The sequence below is a fragment of the Battus philenor genome, unplaced genomic scaffold, assembly GCF_028537555.1.
Source record: "Battus philenor isolate CCGP_79_NKW_IND1 unplaced genomic scaffold, ilBatPhil1.0.hap1 SCAF_13, whole genome shotgun sequence".
Lineage (NCBI taxonomy): Eukaryota > Metazoa > Arthropoda > Insecta > Lepidoptera > Papilionidae > Battus > Battus philenor.
The window spans coordinates 15,066,715-15,086,712 of NW_027181675.1; the positions used below are offsets into that span (position 1 = coordinate 15,066,715).

The following is a 19,998-nucleotide window of genomic DNA, read 5'->3' on the forward strand; positions in this document are numbered from 1 at the left end:
AAGGTTTCTTTCTTTGTTTATTATAATCTGTAATGTACGATTGATATAAATAATGTATTAAACACTTGGAGATACGCGGTGATTCAACTTATTAGAGTAAAAAAAAACTAATTTGATATAATATATAGTATTGTTGATTGTCAATCACAGATGGTGTAGTTATTAATTAAACCTATAATATTAGTTTCTAAATTAGTTTATAAGTTAAATACGTGTCATCAACACAACTATAAAATAAGAAACCCTTCGAAATTCCACTTGCCACAATACAACTGTAACAGTCACTATTATAAAACCCAAAGAGCCACCTATAGATTTTTTTTTGTGTTGTCAATCTACAAAAGTATACTTTGCGTATAGTTATATACAATGGTACAAAATGATTGAAATATATAAATACTTTAAAATTTAAAAATGTCGAATTTGTCTTGAAATCGATAATTCAAAATGGAATATATTTAAAACATCTATCGGTTGTTTTGATAGAATACACCGATAAACGCATACTAAACAAACTTTTTGTTTTATTGTGCTTTATTGCATCGATTTTTTGCAGTATCGTATACGCTGATTAAAAAATTATGTTACTTTTGGGCCGATGATCGTAATTACTGGATAAATGTCAAAATGTTTAAATGTGTAAAAATTTAAAAAAATACATATTTAAGTATGTATACGTTGAAAAGGTATTACTGTCTCTATTTTTTTCTGATAAAAATATTTTTATGCTTGTTATGATTACTTTATTATTGATTCTATACATTAAATTGAAAAACTCATATCATACAAGTAGTCATAGTGTTTTGTATGTAGTCTTAATTGACTCTGGCTAATGTATAGGCAGGTGAATAGAAACACGCATACAGAGCAATCTAGTATTTTACTATTATTATTATCCGTACATAAAGTATCGATTTTAATTAATAAACTATGATAAACAAATATTACTTCTTACGTCAGTTTTACATTACTATCTGTGAATTTGAAATATGTCAAATGTCAAACAATTTTCTCGGGCTCCTCTCTAATTTTACGCTTAATTTCGATATGACTCAGTGTTGTGAACCCTAGGAGGATGATAAAAAGCAGAATACTAGAGTTTTGTTAGCCACGAGTACACAGCCGGTGGCAATGAACGACCAGTCGAAGATGTCAGGCGAGACGACAGTCCCAGGTGTGTTTTTGGTATTTTCATTTGGTAATTCAGGTTCAGCGCACTCTGTAAGCTGAAAATTGGACGAGAAGGGAAAGGAAAGCGTATATTTATATTTTATTATTACTAGACAGGCGTTTCACTTGGCTATGCTTCGTTTAAGCCGCTTCCGTGCTTTGTTTTCGCACCTGCCCCTCTGGTGAGCGTGGTGCGCCTGTGCCCGCAGCCGCTGAGTAGTGTTTCTGTTTCAAGTTGAAGACGGCGGCGGCGGCACGTCGTCGCCAGAGACCGCGCGACGAGACCTTGAGGAGGAGTTTAACGTCCAGAGAGCGAAAATGAAAGAGCTCTTTTTACAGAAAGAAGGTTGGTAGCTTAAGTCTATTGACGCTACGTAATGGGCAAGGTCAGTCCAGAGGCTATGTTAAGACAATTGCACCAGTTGTTTGTGGGTGGCGGTGAGATGCATCATGAACAAGTATAATTGCATGCTTTGTATTGGTTTGTTTGTTTCAGTATGTTTCGTAAGTTGTTAAATCTTAGTTATTTTGCTATTTTTTTAATTTTTTTATTCTCATGTGAGTATAAAGTTGCCTGTTAAATAAGTGACACATAAAATTTAAAACGATATTTAAGATTTATTATATAGTGTTATATATACAAATTGTATTATTAATTTATCCATCTGCAACATTATTAGACATTTTTAAAATTTGATTTCTTTGACCATTAATTATAAAAATACTTTTATGGTTAACAGATAACTTACATAGTGGCTTGAAATAATGGAATTAAAATTATTTATATATGTAGCATAGATTTAGTTATGTAATGCTGTTTATATTATAAATTGGTGTGGGTGCAAAAGTTGTTGCATTTATTAAAAACAATTTAATAAATCTTTTCTTCATTTTTGAATGCTGAATGCTTTTCTATCAATAATGCTTGACTCTTGTCTGTATGGCTTCAAATGTCTAGGGCTTATAGGTACACTGACTCCTATTGGGGGAATGTAAAAATTATATTGCTAATTACAATTAGACTAAGAACTACACCGGTGAACACAAATATATGTTATTATAATGTATGACATCTCCTGAAATGATGATATATGATAGCTAACTAGGTCAGTATTATAAACAGGGGACATTTCAGTAATATGTAGATATATAAGTTCGGCAGTACTGATCTATATGGTTGAAACTATAAAGGACATAGTTGTCTTTTGTTACACAATGTTCAGAGTTCAGTTCAATTCTTATTGCCAGGTTGCTGCCAGTTAACTGTCATTAGGCATCCTAAATATAAACATATATACATATTTGTATATATATAAGTATACATATATAGGTCTGCCAATAAATCCATTTGTTTGTTGTTGTTTCTTTTTCCTTTATTGAGTATTGTTTTATAAATACAATTTTTTTTTTTGTTTTTTGTGTGTCTCACTTCCTTTCATTCACAATCCTTACACACATCACCTCCCTTCTGTTGCCACGTTCTTTAATATCACTCACTTTACAATTTTAAATTCCTTATTCCTGTTTTGTTATTTTATTTAACATTTTTTTTCTTGTTATGTCAGATCTTATATCTTTAAATCTAATTTTTATTTTTGTTTAAAATCTCCTTGAAATATAAACATAATTTGAGTGACGGTAACATTTGGTACAAATGTTATCTAATAGAATTAGTTGAAGGTAGCTCTACCAATGTGCTAGACTTAATGGTGAATTTGTTTAATCTTACAAATAACCTTGGAAAGCTATAAATGAAAATTTTTAGGAGTAATAAGGATTTGTGACTGTGACTGATATGTAATTTTCCTCAGGGTTGTCAAGGAGGTTTTCGTTAACCGTTTGTATATTTGGATGGAATCAAAACTGCTATTTACTTTCAAAGTTATTAGTCACTAAGCTACCGTTATTGGTGATGGTTCTATAATATTTGCACAATAAGCTTCATTAATTAGGAGGTTTAATGCTTTTGTTGCATCAGAATAGGAAATAAAAGGGGAGCTGGTATAGTGAGCAGCAGAGTTTTTAAGAGAGACTGCCTTAAATTTAAAAATTAATTATGTTACCGATATTTATGTTACAGATGACATGCGCAAGATGGTGGTGGAACGTGAACAGTTGCAATCAGAGGTGATGGGGCTGCGTGCTGCACTCCAACAACTTCAGACCCTCAGTGAGAACCAGAAATCCGAGATACAGAGTCTTCAGCTACTTGTTAGTGGTAAGTTCAATCAAACAAACACATATATAATTGTAAATAAAAAATATTGACAATATTTATAAAAGATATATTTCGGTCGGTCCAATTAGAAATAAATGGGAGAGACCTATGTCCAGTAATGGACATCATATTGTTGAAGTGGTGATGAGATCAATATCGTTTTAGTTATTAATTTTTATATGGAATTTTTCTATGGTTGGGAACTTAATAATTGTTTTTTTATATAGAATCCAAAAACAACAAAGATTGTTTTTAGTAATGGAATTGCAGCCTTTAAATACAGGCACTGAACCTTAAAAGGTGGAGCCATCAACAAGATATTGTGTATTTATTCTGCTTGTAGGGTCAATACTGTATTTTACTATCTATATATATCATCATTTAAATATATGATAACATTAAACACAAATACAGTACCCGGCGATAAATATTACACATGACAACCTTTGGAAAGAGAGAAACGGCTTATTTCGACTTCGTAGAGCGTTATCTCTGTCACACGACTGATAAAAAGTCACATGGTAGTGTGGGACAGAGATAATACTCTATGAAGCCGAAATTAGCCGATTGTCTCTTTCCAAAGGTTGATGTGCAATATTTATAGCCAGGTACTGTATTTGTGTTTAATGTTATAATATATTTAAATGATGATATATATAGATAGTAAAATATACTATAGATCCTACCAGCATAATAAATCACGGCTTCGAGTGCCGGTCTGGCGTTGAAATCAGGGAGGAGACAATAGCCTCCCTGATAGGCGAAAAAGAAACTAGGAAAGAATTCCTCGCTTGTTGCAAGAAAATAGTTAAAAACGTTACACAAAAAAATAAAAATCCAAATATACAATAAGAAATGGGATAAAATGTGATAAAATAAAACTCAAATGTGATATATAATGTGTTATAGAAAATAAGTAAAAATGTAAAATGAAAAAATGTAATAAGAAAAGAGGAAAGAATGATAGATAAACAGAGCAAAAGGGTAAGAAAATAGAAATGTAGCATGAAAGATAGATAATAGACCGAAAGAGAAAGTAAAATATGAAAGAAGAGAGAGAAAATAAAAAATCATGTGAAAAATTAAATTGCAAATAAAGTCCCTGTCCCACCATAAATAGAGGTACGAGAGGCCCCCAATAGCGGGGGTCATAAAAAAAAGCATAATAAATATATAATACCTTGTTGTTGTGCAATATTTATGGCTGGGTACTGTAAATCAATTAAATATATTATATGATTATTCAATATGTATATATGTAAACACATGTGGTATAGGTATGAATATATGTGATGTCTATTTTTAGCGGGTCTCTTCTTATACCACCTTTATTTACAAAATTACATTTCCACTCCATTAATAATACCAAATTTACGTTTCCTGATACTGATAAAATAATTTATTATCACACAATTACTGTTATAATAAATATTAAATACTTGTGCCTTGATGATGTTAACTAATCTATTTTTAAAAATTATCTTTAATATTAATATTAATTTATTTTAATATGGTAATATTATAATTTAATAATCATTGCAATTGCACAGTCTTAAACATTTTTTTAATCACATATCAGAGCACCTTTTCCAGAAGATTTTTAATGTGACATTTAAAGAAATTTCAAAGTCTGATGGTAAATGAAATTTTTAAAAATGGAATATATTTATATAAGAAACGAATATGTTATGTAATATATCTACACAAACATCTGACATTATATCAATTGATCATCATGGTATTATTTGTGAGGAAGACTTTGCCTTATAGTGGATATATATAGGCTGATATGATAATGGTTACAGATATCATATATATTATAGATTATAGATATTTGCATCGTCATTTCAAACCATAGACACCCACTGTAAAGCATAGGCCTTTCTCAACGATATTTATGAAGGATATACCATAATTGCCTAGGATAGCATGCGAGTTGACATTCTGCGCAGTATGCTGGTATACAGAGGATGCTTCTGCTCCTCCTCTGGTTACTTGTATGTGAGCAATTGCAATCCTATATAGTTTTTTTTATTTATTTACTTTATTGGATATAAACAGTAACAAAAGGCAGTAAGAAAGTACAAATTTAAAGCTTAGAAATATAAAATTAGTTACAATTGTTACCTTATAACTATCTTACTGAAAATGTTGAATGATTTAGAGTCAAACAATGACAAATAAATAAAAACATTACTAAACAGGGATCAAAGATTATGGTTTATATACTTATATTATGTTTGTTTATATATTTATATTATGGTTTAAATTGTATTGTATGGACTCAATAATTTCGAACGAAATTGTTTTTTAAAGATACGAGAGAGCACGAGAATATATCAATATCACTAATATATAAATTGTGGAGGTTACACATTCTTTATAAGGGTGCACGTTTAGTTAATGCATTAACTGTGAATGATACATAAGATTATATGCTGATAATTGAACCTGTATCTATGATTGCAAGTCTTAATCCTCCACCATTGGGTTACCAGCCTAATATTTGCATCATTCATATTATTAAGACTCCAACTACTGTAATTGAACATAACTAAAATGAAGCAAACAGAAGATGATTAATTTCATTAAAATGCATTAGTAATTAATTCTTATCAAAGTTTTAATGAATGAGGGTTGTTATCAATGATTGTAGAGGAAAAAGTTTATTTAATTTGTTGTTATGTTTAGTTTGTGCTGTGCTTGGTAAACTGTTGGTTACAATGCTGCCATATTTCTGTTCGCTATGGGATACAAGAGGTGATTATTAATTGAAAATATACCTCCTCTAGGCTTCTGTCTGTACTTTATCTTGCTAAAGTCCACTCCTATACTTTTTTTTTGCATTTAAGACGTTCTATGCTGAGAAAAAAACGCAGATTCCTGTCTAGGCCGTGTCAGTCAATGACGTTTGACATGTGGACATTTAGTTCAAGACAATCAGTCAGTGATGACCGCATTCTCACAGGGCATTGAGCCGTACTGTCAAACTAAATCTCATATTATTTGACCCGCTTGGACCTACAGTGTTTCTATATCAAGTTGGTTTTTGAAAAATTTAGAACTTAGAAGAAAAAAAACGACAGTTACCATTTTTATGGAAATTTATTGAAAAAACCATCAATAAATTTTTGTTTTAACCGAGTAACATTTGAGTAAAAGATAAAAGCATAGACATAAGAAAACAGTTCAGTTAATTTTAAACAGATTAATTATTTTTAATAGGCCTAAAGGTAAACGGTATTGACCGCATTAGCAGAGAACGTGTTAAAAGTAGAAGAAGTGATATAAACATTTTTCCTATTAAAGATCGCTCAAGTATACGAATTTGCTGCATTTAAGTGTGTAGCCACAACAACCACCTGCATAGAATGCGCATAAATTAAAAATTAAGAGCTTTCTTATTTATATATACCTTACTCTGTTGCACACATCTTCCGTTGTATAACACAAACGACACGTATTATTGGTTGTAAAGTAGGGATTGTGATTGGTTGTCGGCAAATAAAATTTAGTCTCTTGTCTGGACTCGAGTTTTACTTTTAACTCCAGAAGACAGTCTTCTAATACTAAATAGATTGACAAGCACATGTCCTTTTGATGAAGCATGCAATATCATGGAAGTTGTTACATACTCAATTCTTTTGACACTTCTTCAACATCTATTTCACCAAAGTACTTCACATGCAAAGACTTAGTAAGGACCCTGACTTGAAGCTGAGATTTTTTAAACTTCATCCATTACCTCTTCCCTGGACAATAAGTCTTTTCATAGCATGATCTCTTTCGCATAACGTGGTCAAAATTTTTGAGAATTTAGATGTGAACTATCGGTAGTATGCATTGTTTAAACCTTTAGTCATAAAAGGGAGCATTGATGGTGGGGGCCTGAATAGTCCACTAAAAGTAAGAAGACGGCAGAATAAAGTGATCTGCAACACAGCGAGGAAGCTAGAGATAGTTCAGCGGCTCTCGGGATATACCTTGGCACAGTACTGAAGGGCATCATGTTCCGTAGGAAATCTGACTGTCCAAAGGTACGAAGAACGATCACCAAGCGGGTTGTAGTGGTTAGGAATTCTACATAACTCTTGTTCTTCACCCAGAGATCAGGTTTATGTCAGATCGATCTCAAACTCCTGAAGAATGAAGACATTATCAGGGTACGGTTTGAAATCGGACAGAGAAGGGCATATTGTATCTAAAGTACTTTACTGCTATTACAGAGACTGTGGAGGCCTCGTCTTCCGGTACGGAAGAGGTGCGCCGGCTCCGCGCCAAGAACTTGGAGTTGGAGCAGCAGGTCACTCAGCTGCGGCAACAGGTAAGTCACTTTCAAATTTCACTTGTTTTAAGTCCTTTATTCATAAAGAAGAGAGATCTGAAAATGTCTATTTAAAACTCAACGACAGTGCGTTCAAAAACCTATAATGTTAGTTATTGATCGAAATCTGGTAAAAAATTCTATTAATATGTTTTATTTTATATTGTGACTTAAAAAAATAATCCTACAATATTGCTTTTATAGTAGAGAATAGAGAATTATTAAAGTGTCATACACAGATAACAAATAATATGAAAATATAGAGTATATATATATCTTTAATACTTACATCTAAATTTAGAGGAGAAACAAAAATAATGTTGTGTATTCCTGGCATAAAGTATAAGGCGTTTTTTATAACTAAAGGCTAAATACAAACTGTTGTAACTTAAAAATTAAGTTAATGTAAGCTTGCTTTTATGTTATCAAGTTTAAATAAGCACTCTATTTATGGTTTAACACAAATTTGAATCTTATCTTCATTGCAAAGAGTACATTATTGGTTGTTGTGTTCTGTGGCCATTAAAACGCCTGTTATCGCGAACAGAGGAACTAGAGCGATATCGGTGTAGGAAAGTGCATTTTGTTGTTTATGGTAATGTTTAGTGATACTATATAGTGAGGTGCTTTCATTTAATTTTTAGTTTTTTAGAATGTAAAGTTTCGTCCGTGTGTTTTTTTTAAATATATCTGTCAAAGGATGTATTGAACGTAATGCCTTCGTTTTATTACATATATATGTCATTAGTATGATAAAAGAGCCCAACCAAATATAAACTTCAACTTGATAAACTTGACTATGAGAATTCTACTAATTTTTTTTAAATATAAATGATCCAGTCATCATTACGAATGCTTTTTTTGTCAAATAAACTTTTTAAGTTTATTATGTGATTATTCAGAGACGTTACATCAATATTTATACCACAAGGGGGCAATTCGAAAGTGGACTTAACGAGAGTTTAACCCTTTTGCTTTAATATAGAAATGTAGGTGACATAGAATTATGTAGGTGACATAGGATTATGTAGGTGACATAGGATTATGTAGGTGACATAGGATTATGTAGGTGACATAGGATTATGTAGGTAACATAGGAGGGTGTAAGGGCACATGTTTGAAAACACTGCATTACATGGTATTTTATTGTATTACAATACAATTGGAAGCTTTATAGAGGTTTAACATACATATATATATGCTGGGATGTAATTATCTTCTACGTTTTAACCCAAAGACGCCCTCTGCAAGACATATGCCTCCCCCAAAGATATGTATGGGGGGATATACCATAATCACCATGCTTGGTAGTCGGGTTGGCGATTGCAGTGTGGTATTGTGGTACACAGAGGACGCTGCTGTCCATCATTTAGAAATTTGTTTGTGAGCACTGGCAATCTTTTATAATTAATGCAAATGTGAATTATTTAAGATAGAATTTTGAGAATCGAACTCGCGAATAATTTGATTAAATTGATAAATAAAGTCTTTATCTTAGTTTTTACCAATAGCCATAGTGGCTGTAGCTACCAAATATAGCGATGATATATTTTTTTGTACTTGACTAAACTCATTTGAAAGTACAGGTTAAAAATTACATGTTGCATCTCTAATGTTATGTGTAGTTCTGTGACATATATTCCAAAACATGTTTAAGTACAGTCTAGTTTATAAAAGGTCACCTGGTGATAGTATCACTTACGAACGTATACATAACGCGAATTAATGTCAACTGCATCTTGCATACAAATTACAGGACAGGGGTGGTCAAACTGCGGCCCGCGAGCCACATGCGAATCATTGAACGATTATTTTTGACTCCAATTGATTGTGTTATTTCAATGTATAAATTTGTATAACCTATGTCAGCTACTGGGGAATAAAAACCAATTACTGATGTGAATAATAATAATTATTATTCCACCATAAAATTAGCGAAATACAGACACCGATCATAATTAACTAACCGGCATCTTAAGTATTATTAGGAGTGCTGTCATATATGTGTGCCGTTATAACTAACTTCAATACACATATTTTGTACTTTTATTTAAATAATGATTTTTATGCAAAAAAAAAACCATTCTTTTGCGTGTTTTAATTGCGTATTCAATTGCGGTTCGCGAAAAATTTCAAATTTTCAAAAATGGCTGGCCCTATCAAAGAGCTTGGCCACCCCTGTTATAGTTAGGAATGCAATTAAAACTGTCCGACCTGGTCATATCCTGTAACCTGTCATATAGTCCTGAATTAGCAATTTCATAGAAAAATGTGCCTTCCTGGTCACTGTGACTCAACTTTCTAATTGGGTATGGTTATAACTATACCATATTTTTCTTTCTCTGTTCTTCTCCACGATCAATCCGGTGATCATAAGCTGATGTTTTGTGAGGAGTATGACAAGATAGAGGTGGTTTTCAGCAAAAGCCACTTTTTTGGTTTCGAGGGGAAATCTTCTGGATGTTCAAGACACTAGTCTCTAGAGAAAGAAAGAGCAAAGAATTTCCACCCACTAAAGTCATTCTCCGGTTGTTCTCTGCGCTCTGCCAAGTTAAGGAACACTCAGTCCCTCGTTCTGATATTTTGGATAGTCCTTCTCAGGGTAAACATTGTTCACGCTACCCCTGCAACATAAGTTCGAGTCACGGGTTCCTCCTAAGAGTCGCTGAAGTTAGTGGGAATTCAAGGCCCCCTCCATAAACACCCGCGACTCCCCCTATACCATAAACCTGTATAAATATGCCAAAGTGCAGGTCCCGTTCCTGTCATTGCCTTTTGCTTTTTAACCTATCATCTTCCAAAGCAATGTCAAATTAAGTGTTGTATCGACTCTTATTTGTGACACCCATGCTCCAAATTAATTCTAAATTCAAATGAATATTTTTTTTTCTAAACTTTTTGTAATGAATCATTGTTATATGACCAGTAGTTAATGTGATCAAAACGTTTCACGAGCAGTGATTGTTATACAACGCCAGTCAAGTGATCACCTCTAGGCGTGTGTTAGGATGTTTGCAACGATGGTATTGGAAGGTGAGACAATGTGTCGCGTGTGGCAGGAGATGTCGCTGGTGCCGGCGACCTTCGTGCGCTCGCTGGCGCGGAAGCTGGGAGCTGACACTGAAACGGAGCAGCCCTCCAAGAAGGTGAACATTTATTTATATTAACAAAACTGTCATATTTAGGAAGTTTGCTAAGGAGAATGATCTAGAAATGTCTAGAATATGTTTTAAATTTAAATGAACACAGCCATTTGTTTTAATTTATATTTACAGAATATAGAGGACAGCGAGCTGATGAGCTCTATCGTGCAGCCGCTGGAAATGGAGATATCAGCACTCAAGAACAAGCTGAGGGAGACGGACGCCCAACTTCAGGAGGCTCTGGTACAGTTCATTTTATCTCTTCTCCTTTATACCTTATATAAAGGCTGATTGACTATAGCTGTAGGCTTTAAAAGTGTTAAAGCTTTCACATCTGTTTTTAATCACCCTCTATAATGTGAAATTCTGAAGTATGTCAAATTAATTTAACTTTCAGAGTAACTTATCTCCCTGTTATAATGGTAATCATTTTTCTAGACATAGACCTGCACCATAGATTTCGAACAGGTCCAGAAGCTTCCTGCATTCTTCCATTGAATTTTTGAAGGTCGTTTGTCTACCTCATAGATGGAAGTGCTACACCGAGCTTGCCGCTCCGTAGTTTTCATTCCAGGACCTGAAGGCTCTGGTCACCTGTCATTCTCGCTATGTGGGCTGCCCAATGCAAATTTTGCTACAGGAAGTACACTGGCAATGTACGGGAACCAGTGGTCTGAAAAGATTTGGTCTAATATTTTTAATTTGGCTTCAGAAGACCTTGTGGTCTATTGAAATTTATTCATGAATACATTGTGCAGAAGGCGAGGCCCCAAGCCACCGCGTCACCTGCAGCAACTGGATCCGGAGGTGATGCCAAGCAGGACACGGGTGAGTGGAATATCTCCGTTCTAGTGCATCTGTTACACCAGTGCAATTTTTGACCTTCACCGGATTCTAAGTGATACTATACCAAAGATGCGATAGTCAGATATACAGGGCAAGTTGTAAAGCTTGTTACGACGTCATGAGTAATTTTCCAGCCATACACATGACATTGTAACTTCGACCCAGAGGAAGATCCAAGAAGAGGTGGTAGGAATATGTAGAGAAAGATCTCAGGAATATCAGTAGGTTAAATAATGGTGAAGGTTAAAGAGAGATGGAAGAGGATAGTGGAGGCAGCCAAGACTCTTAAAGAATTGTAGCGCCACAGGAAGAAGAAGCATTTGTATGGTATTCATTCTCTCTTCACTTCTATCTTGACTACACTAGTTTCCAAATGGCATTTCCATTTTCTGTGGGATCTAGAGGGCAGAGCGCAGATGGCGCTTAATCTAAACCTTCTTTATACTAAACTACTGAATTATTTGATTGATTGGCCGCCAGGACTCTTAGATCGCTTAGGTCGCTCGCTTGACTTGAAAGGTACCCCAAGAGGGGTTTGGGACGTAACTTGACTCAGTTTACTTTGTTAAATGCCAAGTTATTCTAGCTGTGCGGCTGCTATGAGTGCCTGCAGCATACTATATCGCGAGGCAATCGACAGACAGCGCCATCTATTAGTTTTACTATGACTCCGGTATTTTTAAACGATAGATAATTTGATTTAATTAAATGATATGATTGCAGAGGCGACGCGTCGATGTGACATGTGCGCAAATTACGAGCGGCAGCTGGTGAGCGAGCAAGGGCGAGCGGATGCTGCGCGCGAGCGAGCGAGACAGTTGGACCAGGCGCTGAAATTGGTGCGTATATACGTGTGATTGTATTAGGTTCTTGGCAGCATAGTGGCGTTGCCAGAGAGATGGTCGTCCTGTTTATACTGTCAAAAATATGACTTGGGTATTTCTGATCTTTTTTCCTAACACGATACGTAATTTTTTCAACTTATTTTATATACTAGACATCCAATTTAATCGATAAAATAATATTGTTATATATAACTTACATATTACATATGTAATAAAACTAGTTTCTTTAATAATTCTATTTTGTATTGTGCAGCGCTTATATAATGTCGGTAAAGCGGTGGCTGTTTAACCTTGTCACTTAATAGATGGCGCTGTTAATAATGGTGTTGTGGTGGCGTCTACTGCGCTCGCCGGTCGGTAAAGCAGTTGTTGTTTGAGATGTGAAAGTGATAATTTAAAATATTGTAGAATAAAGAATGCAATCGACAATTTAAATAATAAACTTTAAATGTCGTTTCTTTGTCTTCAGGTAGGCTAGTGGTGTAAAACATTAAGTGTGTGATTATTGTTACCTACCTATCGTGTTCAAAGTTTTTAAAATATATCACTGTTTTCAAAACAACGCATTTTTGTTTATTTGATACACATACCTACACAATCGAGACAAAATTGTCTTACTTGTTATCTACAAATATAGTCACCAGTTTGTCAGAAGTTACTATAAATATTTTCTTTATGACAAGGACATTTGACTTTAACGTTGTACGAATTTTTTAATGTGAAAAATTTCATCGTTTTTGTATGTTGTGTTTTTGGTTCTACAGCTACGATGTAATATTGAGTTAAAATATTTCTGTTAAAACAATAAAGTTTGAGTAACGTTTTCTATTGTTGGTACTCTTACATGTATTATGTCTTGCCTGTAATAATTGTAAGTTATGCTAATAATAAACCTTTAACTAAACTATTCAAGAACACTGTAGGGCAAGTAACGTTTGTGGTTGCAGGCGACGGAGGAACTAGAGGGCGTGCGGTCCATCCACGACGAGACGGTTCGTTCGTGCGCGGCGTGGCGCGCAGAGGGCGCTGCGCAGCTGGCGGCGCTGGAGCAGCGGCTGCGGGCTGCGGCCCAGACGCTCCACGACAAGGAGGCGGCAGCTCGCGAAGCCGACCAGCGCGCGCTGCACCACGTCACCACGCTCACCGTCGAGCGCGAGACTCTGCAGCGCAAGCTTGACGCGTGCGTATACATCCCCACCATTTACTTTACGTGGAGGAATTATCTTCGCATACCCGCTTTTGTGAGAGCTACTCCTTCCTTTACATATAGCTATCTTGTTATTGTCCCCAAAGCACGCAGCTAATGGGAACAGCATACCTGTTTGATCGCAGGGATCTATTGACGGCAGGCCTTACCCCCACCGTCTCCGACAGAGGTCATTTAAGATGAGTGTCGCAACCTGACCTGGAGATGTAAGCGATATAATACTCGCTTAAGGGCTGTCGGACTTGCATCGACTAAAACCCCTGCGATGTTCTTCCAATATCACCTTATGGAGGAGTCCCGGGTTTCTTCTTACACATTTGCAGTCTCACCACCGACGGCTGTCCACGCCGGGAAGAGCAAAGAAAATATTTTACTTCTGAAGTTCACTTCTGTTTTTGGCCTCCCACCAAGATATTGAACATGTATTCATAAGACCACGCCCATGAGGGCTCCTTTGCACCTCTTGTGGGCGTGGTCTTTGATTCCACCATCAACCAATTTTCAGCCATGGAGAATGATTCTCGTGAGCGACCTCGCTTAATTGCACGGCGGAAGGAGACCGACCTATCAATACCCATATCCCTCGATTTCCCTGTGCTATCAGAGGCAAAAGCCGATTGGTGCCAAAATCACTCAATTTTTTTGGAAAATAAGCGTTAAAAACTCGACTCATGTCACGCCGCAGCAACTATTCAGCAAACTGAAACAAAACAAAAAGGGCCAATGCGAGGACATTGTTTTATTGCGATTGCGGAGATAAAAACAGAATCGAAGAAACTCTTGAAGGCTATGCCGGAAAAAGACTATCTCGACCGTTTCAAAAACTCGAACAAGTGCGTTTTTTCAGACGGGGATTATTTTGAACGGCATCCCCTTCGATTTGGAATAATAAATAAAGAATTTGCATTAACAAACAAATTCACGTTACACTTTGATCACAGTATTATAAACCAATTTATATCTGGTGTATAAATTCTTCACCGTGAACTCGTTTGCAGGTTAGAGCGAGACAACGCGATGCTGGTGGGGCAGTACACGAAGAAGGCAGCCGAGATGCAGAACGAGATTATAGACCTGCCCGACAACGTAGAGGTTAGTGGCACAGAGCAGGTCCGGGGGGTACATCTGTCTACCTCTTCCGTTCCTGACAGCGTTATTATAGCTCTCTTTGAACAGTACTTTTGTAAGCAAGTGGAAGGGACATGATGTAAAGATGTGTTTACATGTAGCTTTTTTTAAAACCCTTATTATTATCTCTTTCTCGGTTGAATGTCGTTTGTATCTTTTTGGTTTAATTTTTAGTTCAAAAACATATCAAGTTGTAAGATGAATAGAAAAAATTTACATGAAAGCCAAAGAAGACTCACAACCCTAAATCATATGCGCGCTATAACTATTAAATCATTTCTGGGATAGACCTCTGTATGTTATTTTACCTCAACAGATACATCCTGATATTTTGCAACCAATGTAAACGCATCTTTATAGTTTTTCTAGTATTAAGTCTATTCTACATCATTTATGGCGATATATAATGCGAAGTATAACGTGTCAGTTTATATGCAAATATAATTAATTTTTTTTATATACTTATCAACACAGGATCATTTAAAGTGACCGATTATGTACGTCACAGGAAGAATAACATAAAAACCCAATTTGATTGAAATTACAATCAGATTGAACATCCCCTATAATAACATTCTTAAACTTAAATCTAAGAGTAAGAAAAAACCAATATTTAGGCACCTCCGCACACGCAGTGGTAGTCGTGCAATAAAATGCACCGCCCACCAGCCCGCTGACAAATGCGTATGCGGCAAACCATGCGAATCACACAACTGCCACCGCCAAATTACTCAACACGTGTTTCACCCCTCCATGGGGCATCTTTAGGAGTCATGTTACACCGATTAGTGTCAAACACAGACTGAGCCCTCAAACTGAGATGGATTTTTTATAGTCACTTTTTCCAGTCTTAAACAATAAACGCTTATTGACGTGTAGACACGAACATGTAATTGAGTGTGCGGTCATTCCAGGAATTGCAGGAGCAGCAGCTGCGTCTCCGTGAACAGCTGATCGTGTGCCAGCTGGGCCGCGAGGAAGCGGCGGGGGCAGAACGCGAGCTTCGCGCGCAACTGCTCGAGCACGGCGCGCTCTTCCACCAGCAGGAGGCTGCGCTGGCAGCCACACGTGCCCAGCTCCGTATCGCTAAGTCAGTAACACCGTTATCATATCATCAAGCCTGTTCTTAAATGCTAACTGGTCAAAGTAAGATCCTTTGCCCAGGTCATTTATACCTGCGTATGTTCAAAGAACACCACAAAAATCCAAAATGACAGAAACAAAAATCAAAAACGTGCCCTGAATAAGTGTCTATGAACGTCTACCCAGGTTACCTAAAGTCCGGTAGTATTCTTTTAGGGGAAAAGGCTGAAGTGTATTTGTCTAAACCCTATATTTATTCTAAACCTTAAAACAACGTTAACGAATCTTTGAACTGACTTTATTTGTGCAACCAATCACAGTACCTACACAACATCCAATCACACGTATCGTTTGTGTGAGAGCGATGGAAGATGTGTGCGACAGAGAAAGGTATATTAAAACAAACACTTCTAGTTTGACTCACTCCAAGCCCCAGAGGATTTTAAAAAGACAATTTCACTTTATTGATCATAGTAGTATATTTTGATATAAGTAGTATTGGATTGATAGTAATATTTGTGGGAGACACTTAGTTAACGGACACGATTTACCAGGGAGGAGCTGGACAGGCTGCAGACAGAACGCGAGCAGATGCAGGAGCTCGGCGACAAGCTGCGACACTCCAACGACATGATCGAGCAGCTGCTAGAGGATAAAGTGCGTCTGGATCATTCTTTATTTTATTTTATTTATGTAAAAACGTACAGCTAATATATATTTACCTTTATAGATGACACACACATGTATATATATATATATATATATATATATACATATACATACATGTGTATATATATATATATATATATATACATACATGTGTATATATATATATATATATATATATATATATATATATATTTACGTTTACGTTTATAAGTAACGCAGCATTAAACATTTAATTATATGTCATAGATATAACTTTAAACACCTAAAGAGTTCTAAATGTCAGAATGTTTTCGACGCATATCTCTATCTCTACTTATGATGCGATTTATCAAGACAGTTCAAAAAACAATATAAAATAAACGTTATTTGTATTACAGTAAAGTTCAAAATGGATTGAGTTTATTGCCGTCAAGGAGGTTTTGATTGGATAGTGTAAAGTGGATTTAATATAAACAAATAACTTTGTCGTGTTCAATCAAAAGCAAATCAAACATGTGTAGAATAAAAACGGATTTAATTTGTATATTTTAAATAGATTACTGATGAAATCTCTTGTAATTGAAACTTCATTTCATCTATAGAATGACAACTGTTAGACTTAGGTCACTCCCAGAGTTTGAGGTCTACATTCAGCTTCTTCCGAGGACCTTGTTTAGGTAGTTTGTCCACCTTGTGTGCGACCAGTCCAAAACAGTTGAATATATAGTAAACTCGAATTAATTGAACATGGTTCAGCTCGTAAAACCAATGGCATTTGAGGCCGAAAAGTTTACGAGTGGCAATCACGAGCTGGTAGACATGGCGTGGGTAAGCCTCTCCTAGAGGTGGACCGAAGGCATGGTAGACGAGAAGTTGTTGTATGAAGGCAGCGCGAGACCATTCATGGTGGCGGTACTTGGAGGAAACCTATGCCTTGCAGTGGGCGTATACCGGCTAATATGGTGGGTGAATGTGGTTACCCAAAAATACTAGCTATATTTTATACCAAAGGTTAACCATACAGAAACTTGCAGAAGCGGTTGCAGAGTGAGGTGTGTGAGGTACGCGGGCGGGTGCACGCCCTGCAGCAAGAGCTGGACAATAGCGAGAAGGTGCAGCAGGACTTTGTCCGTCTGTCGCAGTCCTTGCAGGTGTTTTTTTTTTCATCATCGAATTTTGAACACTTGATCAGCCTAGGTTTCCTTCCAGTTACAAATGTCGAAGATTAAAAGGCAGCCGTGTTTGAATGGCTGAAGAGACTCCATAGTTGAATGCTTTTTGCATTGAAACTAGGAATTATTTAACAGAGAGTAAAAGATGCTCTTGGGTACTCCAGGTGCAGCTGCAGCGCATCCGGGAGGCTGACACGGAGGTGCGGTGGCAGCATGACGAGGACGTCAACGAGTGCCCCTCCTGCCACACAGCTCTGCCCAACAGCAAGAAGAAGGTACTATATTGTATCGTTTGAAGGTTGTTAGTGGTACTGATCTACAAGTTGTACCCCATATGAGAATTAGAAAATGGTAAATGTCAGCGTAATGTAAAAAGTCTTTGCCTTTCTGTTAGGTGCACTGCCGCCACTGTGGGCGCATCTTCTGCGCCGCGTGCGTGTCGCACGTGGTTGCAAGTGGACCGCGGGCAGCGCCTTCCCGCGTGTGCAGCGTGTGCCGCACGCTGCTGCAGCCCCACGCAGCCCCGTACTTCAGCACCGAGCCGCCCCATTGAGCCACGCCCACTTGCACACACACACACTCTTTGAAGAACTTTAAATATATAAATACATCACTGCTGATAGATGATCGAAGATATACATCACTACTTTGATATTCAACTCCACGAGATACAAGATAAAAGTCTTCCAACATGATTATGCAGATGCGAAAAGAAATTTTAATGTGAAAACTGTGGATAACAAGTGTTAGTGCAATAAAAAGTCGCAGACAGTGCATTGTTTCAGCGCCAGAGTTTCCGCAATGTTCCTTGTATTCCGTGTGTGAAGTATTGAATACACCCACAAGCAAAGTAACATACCGTTCGGTTGGTTAAATGAAATAAAATATTCCAAATTGGCCGGTGCAGCATACCCACAAAATATGCTTATTCACACTTTTAATGTTTATGTGATCAGAGGAATAAAGAAATATGGAGTGACCATGAAAGATGTGTATACGACTTCAGTTTCGTCCTGCATGCAACAAGCCAGTACTATTGGCATTACAAGTGTACAAAGGGGGCAAAGGACTGTAGCGTAAAATTAACTAATGTATGTAAAATATTATAGTTAAGATGATAGCAGTCAAAAGTTAATTTTAAAGTAGATAAATGAATTGATTCACTTAGCTGAGGGTCCACTGACTTATTGAAATATGGTGGCGCTAGTGTTGCAGTTATATTGAATTTGTGAAAATAAGTGTTTCCAGATATAATAGAAATTTATAGATGTCCATGCTATGAATGCAGAAGTAGGTCTATTTTTATTTGGAAGTGTTATCAGTGTATCCATCACCGCATAAAATATGGAAGAACATAAGAGAGCGTCTACTCCGAACGCAAGTGTGATTGCAACCTGTCCATGCAGAGATGAAAAGAGTGAATAGTACAAAACTCCCCAAGTCTTGACTTCTAAGCAAGTAATATTTAAGAATATGCTTTGGACGATGAGAAAGGGGACTTAAGAACACTTAAACAAATGTAGTGCTCGCTATTGTGAAGGGTCAAGTGTTTGCTCTCTCACTTAATCATGTGATCTAATGTGTGGGTTAAATGAGATTATAAGAAAAATTAAATTCCTACAGTGATTGTCGGTAGACACTGGGTGAAGATCACTTCAAACTGGTTCTATTAAAATTTTTTTGGGAAAGCTGATGTCCAGCAGTGGGCATGTCACTAGTTAAATGATTATGAATTGTTGGTAATGAGACAAGTTTACTATATTTGTTTACATGGACGAAATATTTTATAAGGCAACACTAATTTACGAATCTTATGAAGAATTACCCAATGTCTTGTTAGTAGACCCTCAGCAGCTCTCCCTGGCCTTCAGAGCAGTTGTATATAATATCTCTGTATTAGTTATAAAGCACTGCATTGGTTCTTAGATACGGGCAGGGAACATAGTTCCCTACAAAGCGATGAGAATATAGTTCATGTTTTTACATCTATCTCCAGCCCAAGATATGCCTTTATTTTAGTTTCAAATATGGAATATAGAAATTCGAACCTCATTTCTAGAATTCACAGAAGAGATTGCAATGTTCGCATGGTGGCCAAGACTTGTGATAACTTGATGTGCTAAGATGGCGCTACGACGAACGACTTTATTGTTAATTGATTACGTTTTATTGTAAATAATAAAGAGCCAGATATTGTAGCGAATGTTATTTTGT

At 36.3% G+C, this 19,998-nt stretch overlaps 1 protein-coding gene across 4 annotated transcripts; it reads left to right on the forward strand.

Moving 5' to 3' along the window:
* The first annotated feature begins 968 nt into the window (after positions 1–968).
* On the forward strand, positions 969–18,618 carry Rbpn-5 (Rabaptin-5). Of its 4 annotated transcripts, XM_068777035.1 has the most exons (15): positions 969–1,174; positions 1,406–1,516; positions 3,251–3,388; positions 7,615–7,712; positions 10,772–10,858; positions 10,988–11,098; positions 11,614–11,683; positions 12,425–12,540; positions 13,494–13,726; positions 14,752–14,845; positions 15,796–15,971; positions 16,519–16,621; positions 17,647–17,763; positions 17,949–18,059; positions 18,179–18,618. In XM_068777035.1, exons 1-15 carry the CDS (start codon positions 1,132–1,134, stop codon positions 18,335–18,337), a joined length of 1,767 nt encoding a protein of 588 aa, XP_068633136.1. In that variant the 5' UTR covers positions 969–1,131; the 3' UTR covers positions 18,338–18,618. The 4 variants fall into 4 exon arrangements, with proteins under 4 accessions (XP_068633136.1, XP_068633139.1, XP_068633137.1 ...); XM_068777038.1 differs by lacking the exon at positions 17,647–17,763; XM_068777036.1 differs by lacking the exon at positions 10,772–10,858.
* Positions 18,619–19,998: the final 1,380 nt, after the last annotated feature.